Source organism: Thermothelomyces heterothallicus (assembly GCF_042370625.1).
Source record: "Thermothelomyces heterothallicus CBS 202.75 unplaced genomic scaffold P884_scaffold_2, whole genome shotgun sequence".
NCBI lineage: Eukaryota > Fungi > Ascomycota > Sordariomycetes > Sordariales > Chaetomiaceae > Thermothelomyces > Thermothelomyces heterothallicus.
The window spans coordinates 412,278-430,856 of NW_027192563.1; the positions used below are offsets into that span (position 1 = coordinate 412,278).

At 56.4% G+C, this 18,579-nt stretch overlaps 7 protein-coding genes across 7 annotated transcripts; 5 read left to right on the forward strand and 2 right to left on the reverse strand.

Annotated features, from left to right (window-relative positions):
• Positions 1-649: 649 nt before the first annotated feature.
• On the forward strand, positions 650-2,203 carry P884DRAFT_274668 (uncharacterized protein; the record flags this gene model as incomplete). Its single annotated transcript, XM_069442755.1, has 1 exon — positions 650-2,203. The coding sequence occupies one exon, from the start codon at positions 650-652 to the stop codon at positions 2,201-2,203; it is 1,554 nt and encodes a 517-aa protein (XP_069300958.1).
• Positions 2,204-3,613: 1,410 nt separating this feature from the next.
• P884DRAFT_274669 (SUR7/PalI family-domain-containing protein) lies at positions 3,614-5,225 on the reverse strand (the record flags this gene model as incomplete). The annotated part of the gene is made up of 2 exons (XM_069442756.1): positions 3,614-4,980; positions 5,039-5,225. The coding sequence occupies 2 exons, from the start codon at positions 5,223-5,225 to the stop codon at positions 3,614-3,616; spliced, it is 1,554 nt and encodes a 517-aa protein (XP_069300959.1).
• A 2,659-nt stretch (positions 5,226-7,884) lies between these two features.
• On the forward strand, positions 7,885-9,002 carry P884DRAFT_48828 (uncharacterized protein). The gene has a single exon (XM_069445922.1). The coding sequence runs from the start codon at positions 8,033-8,035 to the stop codon at positions 8,909-8,911; it is 879 nt and encodes a 292-aa protein (XP_069300960.1). The 5' UTR covers positions 7,885-8,032; the 3' UTR covers positions 8,912-9,002.
• On the forward strand, positions 8,824-10,589 carry P884DRAFT_254571 (uncharacterized protein). Its single transcript, XM_069440902.1, has 3 exons — positions 8,824-8,907; positions 9,104-9,621; positions 9,705-10,589. The coding sequence occupies exons 2-3, from the start codon at positions 9,111-9,113 to the stop codon at positions 10,403-10,405; spliced, it is 1,212 nt and encodes a 403-aa protein (XP_069300961.1). The 5' UTR covers positions 8,824-8,907; positions 9,104-9,110; the 3' UTR covers positions 10,406-10,589.
• A 2,410-nt stretch (positions 10,590-12,999) lies between these two features.
• On the forward strand, positions 13,000-14,886 carry P884DRAFT_48850 (uncharacterized protein). Its single transcript, XM_069445923.1, has 3 exons — positions 13,000-13,002; positions 13,092-13,689; positions 13,750-14,886. Exons 2-3 carry the CDS (start codon positions 13,244-13,246, stop codon positions 14,846-14,848), a joined length of 1,545 nt encoding a protein of 514 aa, XP_069300962.1. The 5' UTR covers positions 13,000-13,002; positions 13,092-13,243; the 3' UTR covers positions 14,849-14,886.
• Positions 14,887-15,782: 896 nt separating this feature from the next.
• P884DRAFT_235913 (uncharacterized protein) lies at positions 15,783-17,853 on the reverse strand. The gene is made up of 2 exons (XM_069439971.1): positions 16,591-17,853; positions 15,783-16,501 (listed from the first exon to the last, which is right to left on the reverse strand). Exons 1-2 carry the CDS (start codon positions 17,614-17,616, stop codon positions 15,914-15,916), a joined length of 1,614 nt encoding a protein of 537 aa, XP_069300963.1. The 5' UTR covers positions 17,617-17,853; the 3' UTR covers positions 15,783-15,913.
• Positions 17,854-18,100: 247 nt separating this feature from the next.
• P884DRAFT_296508 (splicing factor 3B subunit 10-domain-containing protein) lies at positions 18,101-18,529 on the forward strand (the record flags this gene model as incomplete). Its single annotated transcript, XM_069444419.1, has 3 exons — positions 18,101-18,107; positions 18,156-18,370; positions 18,452-18,529. The coding sequence occupies 3 exons, from the start codon at positions 18,101-18,103 to the stop codon at positions 18,527-18,529; spliced, it is 300 nt and encodes a 99-aa protein (XP_069300964.1).
• Between the last annotated feature and the right edge of the window lie 50 nt (positions 18,530-18,579).

Consider the following 18,579-nt stretch of genomic DNA (forward strand, 5'->3'; position numbering starts at 1 on the left):
AGTCTCCACGCGGGTCTCCTGCTGTTGCCACTGCGGTCATGTCACCCTCCCCGCTCGTTGGAGAAGATTGTTGGAGATGTCAGGGAGATTTCTTCACTTGACGCCAACCGATGCCCGCATGGAAGAGCAGCTCTGGCTCATATAGATCCCCTACATTGTCTGCGCTCCAGGTATGGTATAACCTTCCAAAGTCCTTTCCCAGGACCAGGTCCTTAATCGGTAGGATTCGACTCCCAAGACTGACATAGTCACTGGCAAGAACGGCTCGATCCAATCTACTCTCCACCTTGGGCGATGTTTCGCGATAGTTCGCGGGCGCCAACCGCGCTGCAGCCCAAACGCTGCATCAACGGAGGAGCCTCATCCACCATAAATAGTATGCATGTTCTTCATAGCCCTCTTGCCCATCCCCATCGCTGCCTTGGCCTTAACGTCCCCACTTCCTGGTGCTGGCATCCTTCCTCGTCACCAGCATCTTGCCCAGGGTCGACGGCTTTATGAGGGGAGTTTTGGCGCCAGACGCCACTCCTCTCATTGACCGTTTTCTTCCTGCCTCGTTTCCTACAAAACCACACCTCGCACCTTCATCTTCCCAACCCAGCCCTGTTCTGCCAGGGAAGCAGACGAGCAGCCCAACTTACTTCTGCAAATGGAGTCTTCACCCACCTTGTCTGACTTGTTGGCAGGCTTCTCAACGGGAAACAGCGCAAAAACCCAGCCTACCTACACGACAGTCGGTTCGATCTACAACCCTAAGTCTGCTACACACCTCCAGCCGCCGTCGCGGCGCCCTAGAACTCGCCGATGTCCGCAGCCCCTTCGATCTCCATCTGGCGGCGCCTTCACCAACTTCCCCGACGCGCTTCTGTCTTCATTGCCTCTTGAGGATCAGGCTCTGCGTTCACCTCCAACCACGGCATCCACACTGCAGCAGTACTCACCGCTGCAGCAGAATTACGACCGAGCGGCTACCCCGGTTCGGGAGCGGGAGCGAACGGCCGTTGTCGGATCCAGCATGTCGATACCTAGCATACGATCCGGAAACCTGCCGTCTCCCACGGCGTTTGGAAGCAATGATAGTCTCTCTGCCGGGGATACGCTGACTTCTCGCATCACTGTCAAGGGGCTTACCAACTTAGCGTCGTACCCCAACCCCATGCAGAAGGCTGCCCAGAATACTCTAGCGAGAGCTCGTGCTGCTAATCTCGGCTTCAGCCGCCCGGGCACTCCTTCATCGCTCCCATCCACAACCACCGATGGATCCAACGACCGCTTTCCCAACTTGTCTGCTATAAAACCGGCCGTTGCAGGACCACCCCAGCCCTTGAAGGCAGGGCCACCCGGCCAGCGAGCGTTCAAGCCATCGACGTTGGATGCGGCGTCCAGGACAATCCGCACTGAAAACCCTGCACCCTCGGCCGTGTACCATTCAAGATTTCCGATTGGTTTTGAATATAACCTCGACACTAACCACCTAACCACGCTTGATGACAATGATGGTTTGAATGGTTCAGGCCCGTCGGTTCAGTTGCCTCTTGATGAGCGACTTCCCGCCTTGACGTCACACAATAATCCAGACGTTGTAGGCTTCGCGCACCTTTCCACACCAGGTCCATCCGATGCCGTTTCTGAGGCCACGGAGGGCGACAGACGGAAGGTCCACGACACACTTCCTCCCGAGAGAATCAGGCACTATTTTCCGAGCGGGTTTCCGTCAAACTACGATGGACGACACAAGCCCGTGGCCGAGGACTGGCACACAGGATATCCAACTCCAGAGAACCGGTTTATGCAGGAAACATTCTCGGAGCGCATGGCCAAGATCAACCGGACCTTCTATGCCGGTACGGAGGGGTTGGTCAGGAACATGGAGCAAATTGTGCGCGATCACAATTACCGCTGCCTGGAGAACAAGATTGGCGTTATCGGCGAAGAGAGGGAGCGTCTCCGTGGAAGCCATGTCGAGAGGCTGGGTACCCATGGAAAAGTCCAGCCTCCAGCTCTGAGCCTGAACGAGCTCGACCAGATGGGGGAGGCCGAGATCGCCAAACCCCTGGTGAACATGGCGTTTGCCACACTGCTCAGCTACAAAGAAAAGAGCGAGTCTGGGTCTAATGGAAAGTACTCATGGCCTAGCGGTTTCATCAAAGCAGACGACGCCTGGGTGGACCCCACGAAGGAGGGCAACACGAGCTTTTTTTAGCGGGCCGAAGGATAAGTCGGGGGAAAACCTTGCAGCAAAGAGTGACAAGATCACCGAGAGGCTGAGGCTCGTCGTTCTCTCCTGATCGTCTTCGTCAAACAAGGGAGACCCATCTATTGGCAGCAGGCGTGCTACTAGCACCGATAGAAAAGGAGCGGGCACTTATAACATCTGGTAGAGGCAGTGGAGGAGGTATCGTGGATTGAGGTTGTTGATTGGAGGAAGTGATATATACTTTGGACTGACGTCGGTGACGATCAGCAGGACAACGGCATTGGAGAAAGCGGCGCCACTGCTTGGACTGTTTTTGGTTGGGCAAGGTGGAAGAAATTCACCGCGTTTCTACGTACATAAGAAGAAGCTTTGTATGTACATTAGCAACGCGGAGCTTCCTCAAGCATACCCGTTTCGTATCACTTGGCCTGACCGTCAAACCTGTGTCAAAGTTGTTGCTCCGTCCCGTGAACAACTGCCCACGCGGCGGCACCATCGGGTCACCGGGCAACATCAGAAAGGGGGAGAAAACAGCGGGCATAAGCGGTTGGAGCAGAAGCGCAGGAAAAACTCAATGTAACTGTTTAGAAAAGAGGTATAGTTGAACAACAAGTATTCAGTATATCATCACGAGAAATGGAACGTATGTACGCGGCGAAGGAGTATAAAGGAAGAGGACAGAATAGAAATCCCCTCGCCTCAAAGGGGAAAGAGTGAAGAAAAGAGAATGTGGGATGGTTATGCCGCACCACACCATGGCCCAAGCTAATGTGCCCGCGCCGTTGCGCCCGAAAGTCACCAACCAAATCTCATTTCCGGGCTTGTCGTTGCTGCCCAGAAACCCTTGGCCGGATAGGCACAGTCTGGGACCATGGCTACCTAACACCTGGAGAGGCCGGCGCCGCCTCGAGCTAACAGTCTAAAGACCGGGTTCGAGCTGAGGAAGCATGTCGGTGCGGTTGACAGGACGTCGGGAGACGCGGTTATTCCCATAACTTCCCGGTGCTGGTACCAGCGGTTGGAACGGTGCCGAGTCCCCAAGGGGGTTCACGCCCCTTTCGAGAGAGACGGAGGTGAGGCAGGGGGCTCAGATTCCGCCGGGCTGTGTGAGCCTTGGGGAGGGATATCCTCTTTGGAGTCGGTTAGGTGAACGGGGGCGCGCGCGCGTGTGCATGTGTGGCTACTGGACCCGAGGCGGAGCTGGGGATTCGGCGAAGCGGGGGTCCACGTCTTCATAGTACCCACCAGCGGACGCGGCGGGGGGCTGCGGCGATGAGCGGGTGTTTAGGGGTGAAGGTACGCGGGGCGAGTTCCGGCCCGGTCCCTGGTTCCATGCTTGCCTAGGCGGCACATAGGTGTCCCTTGAGATCGCGTATTAGCGGAAGTCGAACGGCAGAGACCGGGGGGAATGATAACCTACTCTTCTTGGCTATACCTGCTAGAACCGCTCATGTGGTGATCCGCGCTTGGAGCCCTTGCTGGCTGGAGTCCTTGCGGCGCATTGGATGGACTAGGTGTCGACGCATCCATCTCTACCGGCTGTGTCGAAGAGATCCCATCGTCGATTCCTGGAAGGGGAGGAGGAGACTCCGCGCGGGGGAGATCTTCTTCCCTGGAAGGATTGTACGGCTCGTAGCCACTTGAAGAAGCGTTGGACACTGACTGATTCATGTAGCCAGGCGCAGACGGCGGACCAGGAGATGGACGCCTGGGGCCGTACTGGCCAGGGCCGTATAAGCCAGCGGGCGAACCCCTTCTATCATAGGGACCTTGAGGTGGTCCTTGATAATTCGGCGGGGGTGGAGTACGCCCGCCTCGCATGGGCCCGCCGTAGCCACGGGGAGGAGGGCCGTAGCCTCCCCTTCCGCCCGGAGGCCCGTAACCTCCACGGCCTGGCGGGCCATAACCACCGCGGGCACCATACGGGGGGCCATAGCCGCCTCTTCCGGGGCCTGGGTATCCGCCACGACCTCGGTAACCGCCTGGAGGCATTGGCCCCCGTGGTGGCGAGCCCACGCGCTCGACCGATGCGGATCTCAGGGGGTATCCGTCGTGAGCGGGCATGGGATTTCCATACGGATCTCTGGCACCAGGCGTAGTCGACATGGAACGCAAGGGCGCCATGTCGGTTGGACTGCCTGCGTCGTTTACATAGGTAGTTTGGTCGGTGGTGAAGGTGCCTGGCGATCTGCTCGACGGGCTTCTGGCGTGAGTGAGCGGGATCCTCTCGTCGCTGCTCTGATCGTCCTTCTTTGTATACGAGGCGAATTCGGGCAGTGCGTCAGCGCCGCCATTAGCGCCGCTGACAAGAGGAAGTGTAGGTTGGGTGAGTACGGCCGTAGTGGCCACAGGTTCAGGCCGCTGCCGAGCCTGGCGGTTGTAGTAATTCTCGCCGCTCATCTCTGCGTTCTGGGCAATGCGCTTCTGCCTGGCCTTCCTGCCGACGACCACCCTCCGCATCGCGCACGAGATCAGACCGCTCAAGGCGACCAGAATGGTGGCGGCAAGAACGAGGTACGAACCCCAGGCGATATGTGGAACGAAGAGCAGGACATCGACGAGAAAGCTGAGGAGGGTAACGAGGAAGTTGAGGATGCCGACGAGGAAGAGTAACAGCAGGTATCTTGGCGAGTGGGAGGGGCTGTGGAAGTGAGCGATTACCGCGAGGGCAAACATGATAAGAGTCAAGGCGGCGGCGACTGGGTGAACAATGAGAAGGGCAGAAAGAGTGGTACGGGTGGAAGCAGAGAGGGTGAAGTCTTTGGGATGGAGGTCTCCGAGGTCTATCCACGAGTAAGTCGTCCGGCCATAAGACAGAGATCGCATGGGCTCGACACTCACCGACATCATAGCCAATCTCGATAGGGCTGCAGCCCGTTTGGGTGCAGTACCCAAAGACGCCGAACTCGACCCCTTCCCAGCTGCCCAGGGGGATAACGCTGATGATGGGGGTCGAGATAACGGAGAGTAAAAGCAAGATGAATGCTGCAAAGAGCAGCACCGACAACGGTGTCGCAGGGCGCAACATGGTGATCGATGCTCACACCTGCAGGCCCTTTAATTTGAAGAGTTGATTTGGGAAGCCAGCGTCCTCGAGACGCGGCTAATTGAGAGAGCGTGGGCCAATCGCGCCAGGTAGTGAAAGATTGTTACTGCCGTTGTATGAGAGGTGGTGTGGCATCAAGAAGGTTCGGCGCTGGATCGATGTACGGCGGGAACTGCCTGGTGGAAAACATGGGAAAAGAAAAAATAAATTGAAGGGAAGGTCGGGGTGGTGCTAGGCTCGGCGCGTGTTGATTGATCGAAGCGAATATGATTACTCGACAGGTCGTCGGCTTTTTACGGAGCCGTTCTGAGTTATTCCATTGTCGAGGCTGGCTTGCTTCAATCGGTGTGCCGCTTGAAAAGAATGGCGGCAGGGAGCGACGCTCTGTACGGAGTAGACGCGGTACGATGCGCTGCTGGTGGTGCGAGGAGTGACGGGCTCGAGCGCAAGGGGAGATGGAGGTGGGAAGTGGTTTGGAAACACGCAAACCAAGGAAGAGTGGGGCCTGGTCCATCCCCATGCAAACCCATGCTACTCCTGCAGCTCTTGGCTTCGATTGCTTCGCATGAGCCACTACCCACCAATCACAAGGCCCCTCTCTATAGGCTCCGAGATGGAGACCTCCAAGATTGGCAAGCTCAGCCACATAATGCCCACGACGACGGCACGCCCACATTGCATCATCTTCAATAGTACATAGTACTGTATTGCGTAGTATACATAGGTTCTCGCCGATTCAGCAGATCCTCAAAAGCTCGGAGTGTTTCTCATACAACGGGGGTCTGCCACAAATGCATTCGACAGTACACGTTCACGGTCGATAGATAACTAGTCAAAGGGCATAGTGTACGCAGTTCTTCTGTTAGTGCACTGCGATCATCCCGAACTGGAGCGGCTTTAAAATGAGTGCATCGGAAGTTCCACCCGTTTAACGAAGTGAGACTTCGCTGGGGACCTGGAAGGGCCCACTTCGACAGCGTTCCCCACAGCCAAGACGATCTTGGTATGCCCCAATGCCCCACCCCTGTTGTGGGACAGTTCTCAGCGCTTTTTTCAGGGACCGGTGGGACCGTCTGAGGCAGTTGTGCTTGATCAGTACATACTCCTCCGTATGGCAAGTCGAAACCTGGAGGCAAGAAATCGAGCGCATGGATATGCTGATACTGACAAAGGCCTGTACCCTTGTATGCGGATGCGATGAAGAGGATGCCGCCGAAGACCGAGTGGGAAGGAATACTGCGAATACACAACAGCAGCCAAAGGGAACATAATCCCCAACTAATGCGTCATGGTGGCCTTCGCGGTATGTGAAGTACCTAGATTTTACTACATCACTACCGGAACGGCCATGATAAAAACGGAATATTTGATACGTCCATCTGGTTGGCGCGCCCCAAGGATGGATCGCACACCTTTAGCTGTTTGTGGTTTCGCCATTGTTCGTTGCGGCGCGAAAACGAGACATCTATGCTATCGCTGACCAGCCAAATTAACCTGCTCAAGCCGAAAGATGGGAGCCTAACCGCCAAAGACACCCAACCACATATACACGTCGGGAGTTCAAGAGACAGTGACTCGACGATGGAACGGTCACTTGGGGAAGGGGGGGGGTGGTTTGTTAGCTATCTAACTCTTGCACGTTAAGCGAACACGCGAGAGCGTTGTCTCTTTTTCGGGTTTGTCTTGGTTTGTCACGGCTGTCTGTGATAAAACGAAAGGAGGAAATATAACCGAAGTGCTCACACCGAAGAGGTCTTAACCGCTTACCTGACAGGCCGCTATTTACTGACCGTACTTCGCAGTCAGGTGTGCACATGGTCTTCTGCCGTGCTCTGCAGTCGCTTCACTCGGTCTTGTTTTCCCCTGCAACCAAGGTACGTGAAGAGCAGTGCAGCCCCCGAGCTCACATGGTTTACCAACCGCAACAGCAGCAAAGGCACTCCAATATATTGTCATCTTGCGGCAAAGGCGTCTGAGGCAGACTTGAGGCTGGATGTGCTTTGTTAGCTCTTTGCTTTGTTAATTCTCTTCCCTTCGTCAACCACTGGACACCTCCACTTTTTACTTGGTCACTAGCCGTCGTACTACGCTCTCGAGCCGTGAATAGGTATCACAAATACTTGGTACTTGTTTTGTCATCAGATATCTGATGGCCCCGTCACAATCCCACTCTAGTCCTGGAACACTGGACCCACGAACTGCTCCGTAGTAAGGAAACAAAAGAATCAAAAAAAAAACATACAGCACCGGGGATTCGCTGGTCGTCACCGACCCAGCTACTAATCCGGCCCTTACGAGCTTGACTTGGGGAGAGCGGACGGGATCCCGTATTTTCTCGTAGGTATGGCCGTATGTGGCAGGACGTAGCCAAAAGCAGGTTGATAAGGATAGTTATGGCATGCAGAGGCCGTCAACTGACAAAGCTGTATCTTTCAATGTTCTTTGCAATGTACCGATCTATCGAGGTAGATTTGTTTTTTTTAGGTTGTTTTTTTTTTGCGCCACGGGACATCCCCCAACGGCGGAGGACCGATGGCGTCGGAGGATCGGTGGTTTGCGGAATCGGCCGGGGCGGCCTACACTAGAGTAATAGTGGGTCCTTTGTTGAACCCTGTCGTCAGCGGGCAGAGTGAAACCGAGAACCTTCTCCGATCGCTCACAAAACTGAGGTTTTATTTTTCTCGGTACAAAAGAGATTCTGCCTCTCGCCAAACTAACGAAATACTCACAATGGACTGAGCACGAATTTCGTTGCAGCCGCGACTACTCAACCAACTCTGGCCGCCAACATGTGGCGTCTCGGCATTGCGGGCGCGCCCCGTCCCGCGATACCCTCCGTCGTCGGCGTCGGCCGCTGTGCCCTGCGATCACCGACACCACTACCACGACCACGACCACAATTGCCGCCTGCAGCAACCACGACCGTCTCCGCCGCCGCCATCGACCGGCCTTTCTCCTCGACCGTCCCGCGTCCCGTGCTGGGCCCTTCCTCGGGGCCGTTCGAGCCACTACGTCCGCCCACTCCCTCCTCCCTCGGCCAGCCCCGCGCGGCCCGCACGTTCCGCCGCACCCGCCGCTGGGCGCGGCGCCTGGCCCTCCTCTCCGCCCTGCTCGGCGCGGGCTACCTGCTCGACCGGCAGGTCTACGCGTCGGGCATCTCGCGGTCGCTGCGCACCTTCGGCGTCGGCCTGCTGGTCGCGGCCGACTACAAGCTCAACTTCCGCGCGGAGCCGCTGCCGCTGATCGGGAGCGCCGGCGGCATCGACGAGCTGCACCGCCGCAGCGCCGAGCGGCTCTCGGACCTGCTGCGCGAGAACGGCGGGCTGTACCTCAAGATCGGCCAGGCCATCGCCATGCAGAGCGCCGTGCTGCCCCCGGAGTTCCAGCGCATGTTCGCCCGCATGTTCGACGACGCGCCCCAGGACGACTGGGCCGCCGTCGAGAAGGTGATCCGGGACGACTTTGGCGGCCGCACCGTCGAGGACGTCTTCGGCGTCAGCTTCGCCGGCGCCGACGGCAAGGGCGTCATGGAGAGGACCGCGAGGGCCAGCGCCTCCGTCGCCCAGGTCCACTGGGCGAGGCTGCCGGACGGGAGGGAGGTGGCCGTCAAGATTCAGAAACCCGAGATCGCGAAGCAGATTGGGTGGGACCTTTGGGCTTTCAAGTGAGTTAGTTAACTGCTTCAGAATATGAAATAGGGAGAAGAGAGAGAAAATGATGGGAAGAGAAAGGACCACTTCATAGCACGCAGAGTTTCTTTTCTTTTTCTTTTTCCTCCCCCCTTTTTTTTATTTTTTATTTTATTTTTTTTTAAAAAAAATTCTCCCACTACTGTTTGCTGACAAACCGATGTTGGTCAGGGTCGTTATGAAAGTGTACACGTGGTGGTTTGACTTGCCGCTATACTCGCTGGTACCGTTCATCACGGAGCGGTTGATGCTCGAGACCGACTTCGAAAACGAGGCCAGGAACTCCGAGACCATGCGCAAGCTGGTCAACAATGAACCCAGTCTACGAGGCAGGGTTTACGTCCCCCCGGTGTATCCCGAACTCAGCTCCAAGCGGGTGCTCACCACGGAATGGATCGAAGGCGTGAGGTTGTGGGATAAGGAGGCCCTCACGGCGCCTTGGCTGGGAGGCTACGGGCGGGGCTCCATGGGAGTGCATGGAGCAAAGCTGGACCCTCCCGATATGGAGGCGGTACGCCGGGAACTGCGGGAAAACCCGAACAGCCAGAAGTTGAAGCCGGAGCGGACCGAATGGCGAGGGCGTCGCGGGAAGGGAGGGTTGGGTGTTTCCACCAAGGAGGTCATGACCACCATGATCGACCTGTTCGCGGCACAGATCTTCAAATGGGGTGTGGTTCACTGCGATCCCCGTACGCCTGCTCCCCCTCCCCCTCCTCAATTCGTTCTTCCTCCCCCCCCTCCACAGGCAGAGCTTGCTAACGTGTCAGTCTAGATCCTGGGAACATTTTCATCAGGCGTCTGCCGAATGGGTTGCCCGAGTTGGTACTGATCGACCACGGGCTCTACGTTTACATGAGCGACAAGTTCCGGCGTGAGTACGGCATGTTCTGGAAGGCCCTCATGACGTTCGACAACAAGAAGATCGGCGAGATCACCCGGGAATGGGGCATCAAGGCGGCCGACCTCTTCGCGTCGGCTACCCTCCTGCGACCGTACGAAGGCGGGGACCAGCAGTTGCAGAAGGGCATGCTGAACGCGCTGGACGACAGCAAGTCGGCGAGCGAGAAGCACTACGAGATGCAGAAGCGGATGAAGCAGGGCATCCGCGACGTGCTGGCAGACGAAGACAAGTGGCCGAAGGAGCTCATCTTCATCGGCAGGAACATGCGTATCGTGCAGGGCAACAATGCCTACATGGGCTCCCCGGTCAACCGGGTCAAGATGATGGGCGAATGGGCCAGCCGGTCTATGTTCCAGGATCCTAACCTGCCCTTGCGCCAGAGAGTGATCAACATCTGGGACCATCTCTTGTTCAAGGCGGTCCTGTTCATGTCGGACGTTGCCTTCTACTTCTTTCGGCTGAAGCAGCTGCTCGGCAGGGGAGGCGGCATGGAGGACGAAGTCGAGGCGAGGTTGAAGAGCGTGGCCAAGGACTTTGGCGTTGAGCTTCAACACGACGTGTTTGAAGGGTGAAGGGGTTCGGAAAGGCAAGGGGTTGATCACCCCAACCAATCTCACTATACCTCACCGCATCACGAGCACTTAGATCTAGACGCATAGATGGATACCCCGGATGTGTAGCACTAGTTAGCAAAACAACTTCGCTCATACACGGTAAGAATGCGCACATGTGTACAATATATACGTAGAGATGGCCTACCCACCAGGTGGTATGTACTTCGCGGCTGTTCCACTAGACACACTACCCAATCCTGTCTGGCCGATGTGGACAAACCGTATAACAGTAAAATGTACCATGTCGACCTTAAGTCACGGAGATAATATATGTTTCCGATGTATGTACAGGACATCAGAGGTAGCTAACTAGGTATAGAATATGTCCGGCACGTCTAGATGCCCATCTCTTCCTTAAGGACTGACGTTGATGTCTGGCCTATCGCAGTCAAGAAAATGTACACTCAGTACATCATACTGTACGGTACTACGGTAATCTGTACTTGCGGCTCTTATCGATGATGATGAAATCGCAGGCAGAAGGGAATGGCCCTTTATGAGATGCTTTGTACTTACACAGGACGCAGCACGGTAATCTTGGCACATCCTGGTTGGCGTTAGTTACTCGTCCGCGGGGCAATTTCCGTTTCCGTTGCAGGGCTTTGAAACGCACCAAAACTCAATTCCACAGACCCACCAGGTCGGTTCCCGTCTGGAGATTTTTGGGCATTAACGCTAACGTTATCGTCCATCCATGCGACCTAGCGCCAACCGAGGTGCTCCAGTTTCGAGAAAGTGAAAAGGAAACGCTGAGATTAAAAGAAGCTAATGATCGCCCATTCATCGAACCGAGCTAAACCCAAAACCTGGTGTCGTTTCTTCCGTGACACCTTTGCCTCTTTTACTCTGTACACAGAGCTCCTCAAATTTTTCGGCTGATTTCGCAGAGGTACTTGCTTTGGTCTAGTTACTGATGAATGTTCGGTAGGCAACCGGTCTTGGGAGGGGGGAGGAGGGCGCTTATTAGGCTACTCGTCACACCGTCTCTCGGAACTCCAAAAAGAAAACAAGTTTCTTGGTTGATGAATGTCTCAAAGCGCGCGAATCGAGAACTGAAGCCTTCTCTGGCGACGCGCGTTGGGTGGACATCAGGGTAACTACAGAGTATCTCATTCGGCGCGTTCCTCCGAAAGGCCGGATTCGAGCTTCGTGATTGGTTAGCGTATCCTTCATGCTCGCGGGGCGCCAGTTTAGCGCGGCCGGCTGCAGTGGAAAGGGGCACGTCTCCGATGTGGGGACGCTCTCCCAGGCGTCGGACCCTGGCGCTCACGGTCCATCTGCGCCGGGTCCATCGCTTCCCCGTCAGAAACGTCAGGCACAAGATGCCGTGAGAAGCAAGCCGAACATGCAAGCCGAACATGCAGAGCTAGCAGGGCCTACGCTAGCGCATGGTAAGATGTGATCGCGGAGACCCTTGGTAGACAGCGTACTCATGTACATACATATGTACCTGCATATGTTTAGTGTTGGATCCTTGGTGAATGGCTTCCATGTCCAGGCTTCTAGAACACGACTGTCAGCAACGCCATGGAATCGAAAGCCGGACCGAGCGTGCTCTGGTCGCTCTTGTTTATTAGTGTGCCCTGCGCTTGGCGCGAATTGAAGGGTGCAGCACGTTGCAAGCCCGGGTCCATTCGGTTTTAGTTTGTCCCTGGGCCTAATTGCGCTCCAGGTGTGCCTTCCTGTACCTCCCCATCCTCTAACTAAGCGGCATCAGCCAATCTCGGGCACCGCGCTGCCCATTGACTGGACATCTTTTTTTTCTTCCCTTCGCGCCCCTGACGAAGGTGCGTTTCCTTTCTGCACCTCTCGTGTCGTCCTGGATTGACTGTCGCCCGTCGGCTTGTCAACAGGTTTGGAAGGCTGCATTGCGGCTCCCTTTTGCCCTTTCGATTCAATCTTTTAACCTCACTTTTCTTGCCCTTTTGTACAATACTCCGCACTCTGTCTTTGCGTGAGCAAGTCTCCACCCTTCCGCGCGCACAACCCGAACTCGGCCCTCTGTTGTCAAGCTCGTCCATCGCGGGCCAGCCAAAGATTGAGGTGGCAGATCCTAAGTAAGTCCATATCCTCGACGCTGCCGCGACAGCATTTGTTTTGTTTAGTTTCAAATTGCCTGTTTGTCGCATTGGGTGGATGCTATGCGACCTTGGTGCGCACCCACCTCGAGGAAGATTGGCAGGACTACTGTTTGGAGCTTGTTTGTTGGTCGCGATGCTGTCGCAACCTTGGATGCGGGATTGCCACCGTCGTCAACGTGCGCAATTTCCAAATCGGCCCCGGAGGATGGCTCCTTGGCCCTCTGCGTTGAAGACATGGCGACAAGAAAGTGTCCGGGTCAAGTCTCGACTAATATGGCGACGTTGCTAGAAGGTCGCTCCTCCATACCTGCTTCATCGGCGTCCGCTCGCCCGCCAGCCCGCCAAATCTGCCTTCCTACCCCACAGTCGAGTGCTTGCACACATTCTCCGCTGAACAATACTAATCTGGGAAGGTGCTCTCTCAGCCTGGGATCGACTCTCAGAGAATTGCCTTTCGTACTGCCTCCTTTGAAGGTAAGGTATTTAGATACCTAGCGTTGGCGCTTGCTTGCTTTGCCTTGCCCGCGTCACCTGAACTTTCGAATGTTAACTGCAACCCGCAGGACCCCGTTAGCCGCACAAGTTGCAACTCCCTCGAGGGTCATTCTTGACATTTTTCTCTTTCCCACGTCATTCGCTATCTTCAAAGTCGCAACCGCCCGCCTGCTGTATGCTCGGCCGTTAGTCACCTGAATAGACCCGGTTGGATCGAGAAATGACGACACCGCCTCGTCGTACCAGCCTCGGGATGTTACTACGACGCAGCAAGAGCAGTGATCTGAAGAAACAGCAGGCTGCTAGGGAGCTGGAGCTGCAACGTCAGCGTGATGCGGTCCCCAAGTCCCCGCCGCGCCTGCCTGTGCTCTACAATGGCGCTCCTGCACCTCAACTAGGCCTTGGCGGCGACGCTCGTCCCGACTCTCTGGCCATTGTTTCTGGGAGAGCTGAGCAAATGGCGAGCGCCCCTCCGAGGCCTTCCATGGAGCCATCTCGTTCTGCTATCAACGTTCCCCCTCCCCCGATTCCCAACGGCGGCTTTGACCCTTACGCGGGCACCCCCAGCATGGCACACCGCGGCCGCTACAGCTATGCCAGCAGCGCTATCAGCACCATCAACAGCCCTAGGAGGGTTCGGAGGAGGAAGGATCCCACTCCTTTCAAGTGAGTTACGCAACCTGCTGCTACCCTGCCGTCTTGCCGCATTCCTAACATCACTTCCAGCATCCTCATCGTTGGTACCACCAATTCGGGCAAGACTTCGTTCCTCGAATTTCTCAAGACGGCGCTTGCTCTTCCGGCAAAGAAGCGATCCAAGAGCACCATCGACGAAGATGAATTGCCGAGAGCGCCGCCTTCTGGCAACTTTATTCCCCACTTCCTCGAAACCGAGATCGACGGCGAGCGTATTGGCGTCACCTTGTGGGATTCCGAGGGCTTGGAAAAGAATGTGGTGGACCTGCAGCTTCGCGAGATGTCGAGCTTCCTGGAGAGCAAGTTTGAGGAGACCTTCGCCGAAGAAATGAAGGTCGTGCGGTCCCCTGGGGTACAGGATACCCACATTCACGCGGTCTTCCTTGTCCTCGATCCGTCGCGCCTCGACCGGAACATCGCGGCCGCCAGGGCCGCGTCAGCCAATGGTCAGCGCAACGGAGGCAGTCATTACCCACACGCCCGCATTCTCGGCAGCCTTGATGAGGACCTTGATCTGCAGGTTCTGCGGACGTTGCAGGGCAAGACGACCGTCATCCCGGTCATTTCCAAGGCCGACACCGTTACCACGAAGCATATGAACATGCTAAAGAGGACCGTGGCGGAGAGTCTCAAGAAAGCGAATCTCGACCCGTTGGAAGCACTTGGCCTCGACGACGACGGCGACTCAACAGAGAATTCCGGCAGAATTGAGGAAGAGGAAGAGGAGCAAGTATTGGAGCATGGCGAGGAGGAGGAGGAGGTTGCTGGGTCAGCCGAGGAGTCGGAGCCGCCTGTTCAAACCCAGGATTCGTCGCCTAAATCCAAGCGCCTCTCCGGCGGTTCCACCCGTCGCAGCAAGGAGCCGGAGGAAAGTCTTAAGGAGGACGAGGTGCCCTTCCTACCCATGTCGATCCTCAGCCCGGATATCTACGAGCCCGACATCGTCGGGCGCCAATTCCCATGGGGTTTCGCCGATCCGTACAACGAGGAGCACTGCGACTTTGTCCGTCTTAAGGACACCGTCTTTAGCGAGTGGCGGGCTGAGCTCCGCGAGCTCAGCAGAGAGCAGTGGTACGAGGGGTGGAGAACGAGCAGGCTGAAGCAGCAGGGTGCGAAGGGACATCGGTGAAGCCTTGCGAGGGACCGATAATATCCCTCGGCTGCCTTGTTCTTCGGCCTTTTCTGATGCCCAGCCACACACTGGTCACCTACGGGAATGGACGAGGGGCAAATGCCTGGTGCGCCCGAGGTCTCTTCGGCCTGCGCGTTTCCAAACAATGACTTGGTTTTTTTTTTTCCTTCGGTTCAACTCAGCGGAGCTCAGGTTGCGACGACATACCCATTTCGATTTCATTTCACCGACAAAAACCATCTCTGGTCTTTACGACTTCTTTTTTTTTCTCTTACTTTTCAACGAATCCCTTGGCTTGGTTACAGTCGCGGTGGGCGAGTCGATGACTCTACCTGTCGGACCTCTTAAGAGACCAAGGGAACCCCTTTCCCCGGAGGCGTTGGTGCGGAACTGTGCGTTTCGAAAGAGAGAGCCAGAACGCCTTCGCGGTGTATGCGTTTATTTTTCCTGCTATGGCCAAACATGGAATACCCATTTCCCTTTTAGCCGAGTCACTTTCTCCTCACTTGTATCTTCTGGATTTGGAGAGGGTGCAGGAGGATGGATATCTGCTTATCGACTGCGCGGTTGTGCCGCCTTACTCAAACTTTCCTTTTGCTCTCCTTCCCTGACGGTGTGCGGGCTGGCAAGAAGTGGAAGCAGATCGCGACGACAACAAAATGGCGCCGCATATACGTGAGGAGCTGGGTCCGGGGTTTCTTTGCGCGGTGTTGTTCTGCCATGTTATTACTAGATCAATCAACACCATGTCCTTCTGTCCCGTCAATCAGTGTTTGTGGTCGTTGATCACGGTGGCCCGGGAAACTTGGGCAATCAGTGTACGCCATCACCTAGCAGCTTTGCAAACCCAAAAGCAACCGTGATGGTCTCACGTGGATCGCAAGGCCCGCGGGCCGGCAATAAGTAACCGGTACCGCACGCAACAGTAGATGCCGGCGTTCCGTCCGGGTTTCGGTTGAATGGTATATCACCTCCCACCCAAAAAATATAAGATACGCACGTACAATCAATGCTGTACAGTACAAGCATGCCGGCCCACCATTGAGAAAGCAGCCCTTCCCGTCAAACCAAACCCTGTAACCTCACTTTATTCCTTCCCTCCCATTCCTTAACCGCATCCCCCAGCGACGTCGTGACCTGCCTGATGTTCTTGACGCGATAACGCCTTCTCCCATCGTCTTCAGCAGCACCTGGCTCGATAGGCTCCAGCTGCGCCTCGTCGGCCGTTTCTCCCAAGCCGAGCTTCTTTCGCAGCGGTAGGTGCACTTCCTCGCGGTGGGATGGGAAGCTGGCATCGGCGCAGGCGAGGCTGCACCAGGTTGTGGGCTGCTTTAGACGCGTGAGGCACTCGGTGCAGAAGTGGAGCTCGTTGGCGTCACTGCTGCTGCTGTTATCGTTGTCGTCGTTGTGGCTGTTGTTGTTGTTGTTGTTGTTGTTGTTGTTGTTTTTGTTGTAATTTCCGTCGTCGTCGCTGCCGTCGTCGCCGGTGTTTGATAACGGGGGCGCGTCGGTCATGCGCGTGTCTTGCTGCTGGTCCTGATTCTGGCCGTTGGGGGATGTGTTGGTCTCCCTGGGAGTCCGTTGTTGTGGTTCGCGAAGTTGAATGCAACTCGGACCGGAAGAGCAGGTGTGTGTTGCTGCGTGGGAGGGCTGGAGCGGGTGTTAGTGAGATGGTCGGGCTGGCAAGGAGAGAGGAGCGAGGAGGAGGGAGGGGGACGGGGGACGGGGTGAGAGCTTACATGACTCTGTTGTTCGCATTTCTCAGAGCAGAATACTGTCGTCTTATCCTGCACGCCCGCCCCCGCGAGAATGGTGCATATACTGCAAGTGAAATACTCCTCCGTGCTCGCTTCTCCTCCGCAAACGGCACAGGGCGGGAGATCGTACAGCTCGTCTGGGACTTTCAGCTGAGCCAGGCTCTCCCTCCGCTGCGCCTTTCTGGTCTTCTGGGCCTCGTGTGCGGCCCGGGCCCTCCGGAGCTCATCGAGCCGCTGGTTAAGCTTGTCCGTCTGTTCCCTTGCGCCCGTTGCCGTTTGCCGCTCCTCAAGGACACGATCTACGACCTGCTCCATCGACAACCCCTGGTGGAGCAACAGGTCGAGATACTTTTGGTGATCTCCGGGCACGGTGCCATCTTCGGCTGCGAAGAAGGCCTCTCGGAAGACCTCAGCCTTGTCCGCCGCCTCATTGCTCGCCGACGCGGCCAACAATCTTTCCGCAACTCCCTCTGCGGTCCCTTGCTCGGGCGCAAATGGGCCCTTGCTCAGGATGTCGGCGACCTCCCTCGCCAGCGCAACCGCGTCCCCGGAAGACAGGTCCTCGAGCTTCTCAAACACCGCCCCGCGCCCAGAAGGGTCCTCCACCATCAACCTCAGCAACAACGAGCGCACCCTCTCGGCATACCACCTCGCCCGCTCCTCCCGCACACGGTCGTCAATCTCGCGCGGCGAGATCTGGTACTCCTTGGCGGAGTCGACCAGCAGGTTGAGAGCCGAGACAAATGCGGGCCGGGAGGCGAACCATTCTTGTCGAGCCGCTTGTTGTTTCTGACCCGAGCCGGGCCTCTCGGCGCCAGAATTCAGAGAGGAGCCAAGATAGCGGCTTCGGAACGCGTCAAGGACTGCTTCGTAACATTGCGGACATGTGACCAGGGACTTGCGGTCACCATGTCGGTCACGGCAAGAGGATCTGATCTTCGCCGCTTCGGCAGCGAGTTGTTGGGATCTGGAAGTCGTCAAGGCTGATTGGAGAAGAAGTTCAGGCATGGTAGCCGCAATCTGATGCCAAAAGTATGATTCCGTTCTGTGCAGTCGTCGATGTTCCCGGCAGCTCGAGTTGAACTGCCAGTTTAGGTTGTGTGAAAGCGCAGTTAACGCAATGCGCTGTAGAAGGACCGGGAAGCCTGATCTCTGCTAGTAATGCTGGGAAAGCGCCGATTCCAAGTCTCGAACTCTCCAGGATTTTATCTCGTGATCCTATCGCAGTGAGTTGACAAAATCGTTCTCGTCTCATCGGCATGGATTTCAAACGATGGGAAGTTTGAGCGTTCAATACGGAGTAAGAAGCGTTCAATAACCCAGTCCCCAGCACACTGTGCCCTTACGGTGTGGGGACAGCCTTCAGGCCCTTGGCGCGCCCCAGAACAACCTAGCAAGAAGAGCAGGCGCATTCTTCAACCGAGTGCCATCGACAACTCTTCCAAACCACAATCGGAGAAAAAACATCCGGTAATTGTAACGCACCCTCAAAATGGTATGTATGCCGTATTCTCCTCGTTACGGCATCTGCACATCCTAACTACCAGATCCGCAGGCCGATAAGCTACGCAATCAACAAGAGCTCGAGCGGCTCCAGGCCAAATACGTCGGCACCGGGCATCCCGACACGACGAGCTGGGAGTGGAAGACGAATATCCATCGCGACACTTTCTCGAGTATCGCGGGACACCCGCCGCTCCTGTCGTACATCGCACTGGCCGAGAACGAGCCGGGGGCTAAGGTGCGCGTCCAGATGATTCGGGTACGTTTGCCCCCATGTTCTTCCCCTGGCACACTACGGCTGTGAAATTGCAGGAGACTGGTGCTAAAGAAGTACTCGCAGAAAATGCTACAGCCGGTTGGGCCTCCTCCACCTCGAGAAGAGGACGTGTTTGTCGCACCGCGACAGGACGGGTCATGAAGTGCGCCAACACCTCCCGCGACCCCCCGGTGGGGGGGGGGGGGGGCGGC

Excerpts from the sequence above, each read along its gene's own strand:
- P884DRAFT_48828 (XM_069445922.1), top strand. The coding sequence starts at position 8,033 with ATGTGGCGTCTCGGCATTGCGGGCGCGCCCCGTCCCGCGATACCCTCC.
- P884DRAFT_254571 (XM_069440902.1), top strand. The coding sequence starts at position 9,111 with ATGAAAGTGTACACGTGGTGGTTTGACTTGCCGCTATACTCGCTGGTA. Across the intron at positions 9,622-9,704 it reads TGTGGTTCACTGCGATCCCC|ATCCTGGGAACATTTTCATC; the intron begins GTACGCCTGCTC and ends GTGTCAGTCTAG.
- P884DRAFT_48850 (XM_069445923.1), top strand. The coding sequence starts at position 13,244 with ATGACGACACCGCCTCGTCGTACCAGCCTCGGGATGTTACTACGACGC. Across the intron at positions 13,690-13,749 it reads AAGGATCCCACTCCTTTCAA|CATCCTCATCGTTGGTACCA; the intron begins GTGAGTTACGCA and ends CATCACTTCCAG.
- P884DRAFT_235913 (XM_069439971.1), bottom strand. The coding sequence starts at position 17,616 with ATGCCTGAACTTCTTCTCCAATCAGCCTTGACGACTTCCAGATCCCAA. Across the intron at positions 16,502-16,590 it reads AATGCGAACAACAGAGTCAT|CCCTCCCACGCAGCAACACA; the intron begins GTAAGCTCTCAC and ends CACCCGCTCCAG.